At 46.2% G+C, this 6,013-nt stretch overlaps 1 protein-coding gene across 1 annotated transcript; it reads right to left on the reverse strand.

Annotated features, from left to right (window-relative positions):
• Positions 1-1,362: 1,362 nt before the first annotated feature.
• LOC103604491 (olfactory receptor 1I1) lies at positions 1,363-5,711 on the reverse strand. Its single transcript, XM_008589071.1, is given in 4 exon segments — positions 1,363-1,456; positions 4,645-4,690; positions 4,693-4,783; positions 4,785-5,711. Coding segments are annotated over 4 exon segments (1,158 nt in total).
• Between the last annotated feature and the right edge of the window lie 302 nt (positions 5,712-6,013).

The following is a 6,013-nucleotide window of genomic DNA, read 5'->3' on the forward strand; positions in this document are numbered from 1 at the left end:
GCTCCCTCCTTCCAGGGGCAGACCTTGACCTGTTCCAAGCTTCAGCATGGCCTTGGGCAAGTTACCCACCTGGGAGACCGTCTAGCATCACAGTGGAGGCGGGTGTCAAGTTTTGGGGTCATGCCAGCCTGGGTTGGATTCCCCCTCTCTGCCCCTGACATGGTGTGTGGCCTTGGGACGGTCACTTTACCTCTCTGAGCTTCAGTGCCTGAATTCCCCAAATCGTTTTGAATCACCCGATAAAATCCTGCATGGAATAAAGAGTATTCTTGTACTCTAGTACTGGCCAGGATCACTCTGGTCCTACCAAATCTAGATAAGACTGGCTCAAACCCCTTCCAATACCCTTGCTGAGATTTTGGAGAATCTGAAGCCTTAGTGAATTCTTCTCATGCTTTGCTGGAAGCACCTTTTCTGGCTACTCCCACCAGCGTGTCCACTTTTCGTCCCCCAGAGCCCACACAGGTCTGCTCCGAAGCCTTAGTGAATTCTTCTCATGCTTTGCTGGAAGCACCTTTCTGGCTACTCCCACCAGCGTGTCCACTTTTCGTCCCCCAGAGCCCACACAGGTCTGCTCCCTCCTTCCAGGGGCAGACCTTGACCTGTTCCAAGCTTCAGCATGGCCTTGGGCAAGTTACCCACCTGGGAGACCGTCTAGCATCACAGTGGAGGCGGGTGTCAAGTTTTGGGGTCATGCCAGCCTGGGTTGGATTCCCCCTCTCTGCCCCTGACATGGTGTGTGGCCTTGGGACGGTCACTTTACCTCTCTGAGCTTCAGTGCCTGAATTCCCCAAATCGTTTTGAATCACCCGATAAAATCCTGCATGGAATAAAGAGTATTCTTGTACTCTAGTACTGGCCAGGATCACTCTGGTCCTACCAAATCTAGATAAGACTGGCTCAAACCCCTTCCAATACCCTTGCTGAGATTTTGGAGAATCCCGATTATTTCTTCATAGTCTCCTGGTATTGCTGAATTAAATAATTCCACTTTGAGTGTCTGGTCTGCTCCATAGGACAAGGCACTTGGCCTCTCTCCTTGATTTCAGCAGAAACCCACTCAAAGTTTCTGGAAAAAAAAAAAAAAAAGCTTTAAATCCATTTTGTGAAATGGCACTATCGCCACCTGGTGGCCACTTCTTCTAATTTTAACTTCAATTGTTTCAAGGCTTTTAGAGTTTGGAAGTACCTTCCAGACCGTGTCCATTGCAAGGGCCAGAAAGGTGCCCCAGAACAGGTTCTCCTGTTTTGCTGAACCTAAAGCCTAGTTGGGCCCCAGTTTTCTACAGGAAGGTTATGTAGTCCGATGATCTTCAGACTTTAAGGATCTCAGGAACCCCACGGGTATGTTAAAATTATGTTCTATCGCTCTTGGAGGTTGATCTTCATTCCTAAAAGCTCCCCACGATGATGCTTCTGGTTCATGGACAACTTTGAGTAGCAGGCTCTACTTTTTCTGTAGAAAAGAGGCCCAAACATCTTGGGCAAAAGGGGCCAGATAGCAAATGTTTTAGACTTTATGTTCCATACGGTCTTTGCTGAGATTACAGTAGTTTCCCTTTATCTGCAAGGGATATGTTCCAAGACCTCCAGTGGATGCCTGAAACTGAACCCTATTTATATTGTTTTTTTCCTATACATATATAACTATGGTAAAGTTTAATTAAGAAATTAGGCATGGTAGTAGATTAACGACAATAACTAATTATAAAATAGAGGAATTATAACAATATACTGTAATAAAAGTTACGTGAATGTGGTCTTTCTCTCAAAATATCATATTGTACTGTGTTCACCCTTCTTCTTGTGATCTGTCAATCTGATAATTGAGACGGCTACTAAGTGACTAATCGGCAGGTATTGTACACAGCGTGGATGTGCTGAAAAAAAAATGATAATTCATGTCCCGGACGGAATGGAGTGGGATGGCACAAGATTTCATCACACTGCTCAGAATGGCACACAAGTTAAAACTTATGAGTTATTTATTCCTGGAATTTCCCATTTCATGTTTTTGGGTTGCCCTCAATCGTGGGTAATTGGAACCTCAGAAAGCTAAACTGCAAATAAGGGGGATTACTATACTCTGCTCTGCGCTTGCAGTGTGAAGTCAGCCGTAGATTATACGTAAATCAGTGGGTGTGGCTGTGTTCCAGTACAACTTTATTCATGGGCACTAGAATTAGAATTTTATGTAATTTTAGTGTGTCATGGAATATTTTTTGTCTTTTAGGTTTTCCCAACTATTAAAAAAAAAAATCTAAAAACCATTCTTAGCTTGAGGGTCGTATGAAAGCAGACTTCAGGCCCTAGTTTGCAGATCCTGGTCTAGACATGAAATTCTAGACAATATCATGTCCTTGTTAAGGTCTGGGGCTCTGGGATGGGTCCTCTGTTTGAACTTTGGCTACCACTTATTAGCAGCTTCACTTTTCAAGCCTCAGTTTCCCCATCTGTAAAAAAAAGGGGGGGTTATATTCCCTATCTTCTAGGGAGGTTGTTTAAAATTTAATAAGGTAGTGTATAGAAAGAGCTTAGCATGGTGCCAATAATAAATTTCAGCTGTCAGCATCATTACTACCACTGTACTGGTACCCAGCAAACAAACCCATGCAATTTAAATTCGTCACCTTTCCCTCCAGTTTGTAGTCCATAGTCCCTTAACCAGAACACATGGTTGGTCATGAACTCGAGAAGGTATATCTGGGCATGGTCTTTGCAGGAAGCTACCCCTTCTTAAACTAACTGTATTTGTTTTCTGGGGATGCCATAACAGAGTACCACAAACTAAGTGGCTTAAACAACAGAAATTTATTGTCTTATAGTTTTGGAGGCTGGGAGTCTGAGATCAAGGCGTGGGCAGCGTTGGTTCCTTCTGAGGGCCATGAGGGAGAATTGTTCCATGTCTCTCCCCGAGCTCGTGGTGGTTGCTGGTAATCTCTGGCATTACTTGGCTTGTAGAAGCATCACCCCAATCTCTGCCTCCATCTTCACATGGTGCTCTCCTTGCATACAAGTCAATCATACCAGATTAGACCTCACCCGAATCACCTCATGTTACCTTGATTACGTCTGTAAAGACCCTATCTCCAAATATGGTCACATTCTGAGGTATTAGGGGTTAGGACTGCAACATATCTTTTTTGGGGGGACAGAATTCAATTCATAGCACTAACTTTCCATGCACTCCAGTGCACCCAATCCACTTGTTGCTGATCATGCCTGTGGAACAATATTGGGTTCACAGTCAGGTGGTGGACATCCCAGGAAATACATGGACTTCGATGTTAGACGAGAGCCTGTGTCTACAAACTGTGGTCTGTGGATTTCCTGAGTCAGAGCCACCTGGAGAGCTTGTCAAAAAGGCAGATTCACTGAATCAAATCTCCATGAAGCAAGCACCAGAGTCTTCTATCACCAAAGGTGGCGGGGGTCGGGGAGAGGGATGGGAAGCCTGTCGATGGCAGCAATTGCCACCTAAAATCAGAGCCAAAGTGGAGGCCTCGAGGTTCCCTGGGTGGCTGGGACTGGTGGCTCCCTAAAAGAATAGCAAAAGTCAGGTGCTTTTGAAGTTCTTCCTCCACTTACTTAGGGAGCACGGCAATATAAGTGGCTAATGCATGGACTGTCCTTGTTAATATTAAAATGAGTGTAGCCACATCTTTCATTCTATTAGTGTTATCCACATAGCGATCCTATACGCCTGGTACCCCAGAGAGGCTGAGTTAAAGCCACCTTGAAGTCTTGCCTGCTACTCTCATCTTCATGGGGAAGATAAATCATAGGGAAAATGCACATCTTCCCTTTGGCTTTTACTGCCCTTCATTTATCTCTTTATAACACATTTATCATGTTGTACTGTAAGGATTTATTTACAGGCTGCTGTGGATTGATTGAATTGTGTCTCCCAAAGTCCGTGTATTAGAAGCTGAATTCCAGGATAACTCCTGAAGGTGGGAAATCCTATTATGGTAAGGGAAAGGAGGGGCCTTGAAGAGGTGAGTAGACTGTAGGACCACGCAGTTGTGAATGGATTAGTAACGGTGGTCAGGGGTGTGGTTCTGAGGGCTTTGAAGGGAAAGCACCTGAGAGTCTTTCTCTCTCTCTGTCCCGCCATCTTCTGCCATGTGAGACCCCTGGGCCACTGTCACCAGCACCAAGACCCTCACCAGATGTGTTCCCTGGACTTTGGACTTCCCAGCCTCTGAAACTGTAAGCAATAAATTGCATTTTCTTATACATCACCCAGGTCCAGGTATTTTGTTATAAACAACGGAAATGGACTAATACACAGGCATACCTCAGAGATATTGCTGTTTTATTCCAGACCACCCTAATAAAGCAATTATTGCAATAAAGTGAGTTGCATGAATTTTTTGGTTTCCCGGCGCATATAAAAATTATGTTTATACTATATTTTAGTCTATTCAGTGTCCAGTAGCATTATTTTTTAAAAAACAATGAGTGTACCTTAATTAAAAATACTTTATTGCTAACATATGTTGGAAAAATGCTGCCGATAGACGGGCTTGATGCAGGGTTGCCACAAACTTCCAACTGGTAAAATAATGCAGTATCTAAATAATAATAATAATAATAATAATAATAATAATAATAAAGCAAGTGCAATAAAACGAGGTATGCCTGTGTGTGTCTTTCTTCCCCACTAGACTCTGAACTCCTCAAGGTCAGGAACGGGATGCATCTATGTGTCCCCAGCACCCAACTGTTGTCCTGGAGCTCTGTAGGCACCCAACAACTGTTCTGCCCTAGAACTGGGAGGAGGCTGCTTTGCTGGCGAGCTTCCTCAAGCCTGCCTTCATGTCCTTGTTCCTTAGACTGTAGATGAAGGGGTTTAGCATGGGGATGACCACCCCACACATCAGGGCAGCCACCTTGTCTTTCTGGGAGGAGGTGGGGGATGTGGGCTGTAAGTACACGGTGAAGATGGTCCCGTAAAACAGCAACACGACAGTGAGGTGGGAGCCACAAGTGGAGAAAGCTTTCCACTTGCCCTCTGCAGAAGGGATCTTAAAGACCTCCCGGAAAATGCAGATGTAAGAGAGGAGGATGCAGGAGAGTGGGCTGATGCCCACGACGATACCAAAAGCAAAGACCACCAGCTCGTTGGTGTGCGTGTCTGAGCAGGCGAGCTTCAGCACGGGCATGAGGTCGCAGAAGAACTGGGGGATTTCAGAGCCAGCACAGAAAGTAAGTTGAGCCACGAGGCAGGTGTGCACGAGAGACTGGACATTGGTGATCACCCATGGTCCCCCCACCAGCAGCCCACGGACTCGGGGGCTCATGAGGACAGAGTAGCGCAGCGGGTGGACAATGGCCATGAACCGGTCGATGGCCATCACGGCCAGGAGGAAGCTGTCCATGGTTCCGAACAGGTGGAAGGCGTACATCTGGGCAAGGCAGCCCACAAAGGGGATGGCCCTGCTCTGGGTCTGTATGTTCACCAGCATCTTGGGGATCGTGGTGGAGGTGAGGAAGATGTCAATGAGAGACAGGTTGGAGAGGAAGAAGTACATGGGCGTGTGGAGGTGGGGGTCCGTGAGGATGGCCAGGACGACGAGCAGGTTCCCAAAGGTGGTGACCAGGTACATGGACAGGAACAGCCCAAAGAGGAGGGCCTGATGCTCTGGCTTTTCTGAGAGTCCCAGGAGGAGGAATTCTGAGACCACTGTTTGGTTTTCCGGTTCCATGTGCAGCCTGTGTCTACTGGGAAGGAACAGAAGGCTGGAATCAGAGGTGGGGTTCCAGTCGCAGCTTCCCACGCAGACCTACGGGGTTCTGTGAAAACCTATTGAATCCTTACTGTAAATTCCTCTGTGCTAAGCTGTCTTCAGTGGGTTTCTGTTTCTCCCCAAACCGAGCCTCCATCTTTGAGATAGTCAGTGTCTCCAACACCGTGTTAGTTTTTCTTTCTTTTTTTCTTTTTTTCCTTTTTGTCTTTTTTGGTGACCGGTAACGGGATCGCAACCCTTGGTGTCACGCCCACACCGCG

This window comes from Galeopterus variegatus, unplaced genomic scaffold, assembly GCF_000696425.1.
Source record: "Galeopterus variegatus unplaced genomic scaffold, G_variegatus-3.0.2 Scaffold5177, whole genome shotgun sequence".
Classification (NCBI taxonomy): domain Eukaryota; kingdom Metazoa; phylum Chordata; class Mammalia; order Dermoptera; family Cynocephalidae; genus Galeopterus; species Galeopterus variegatus.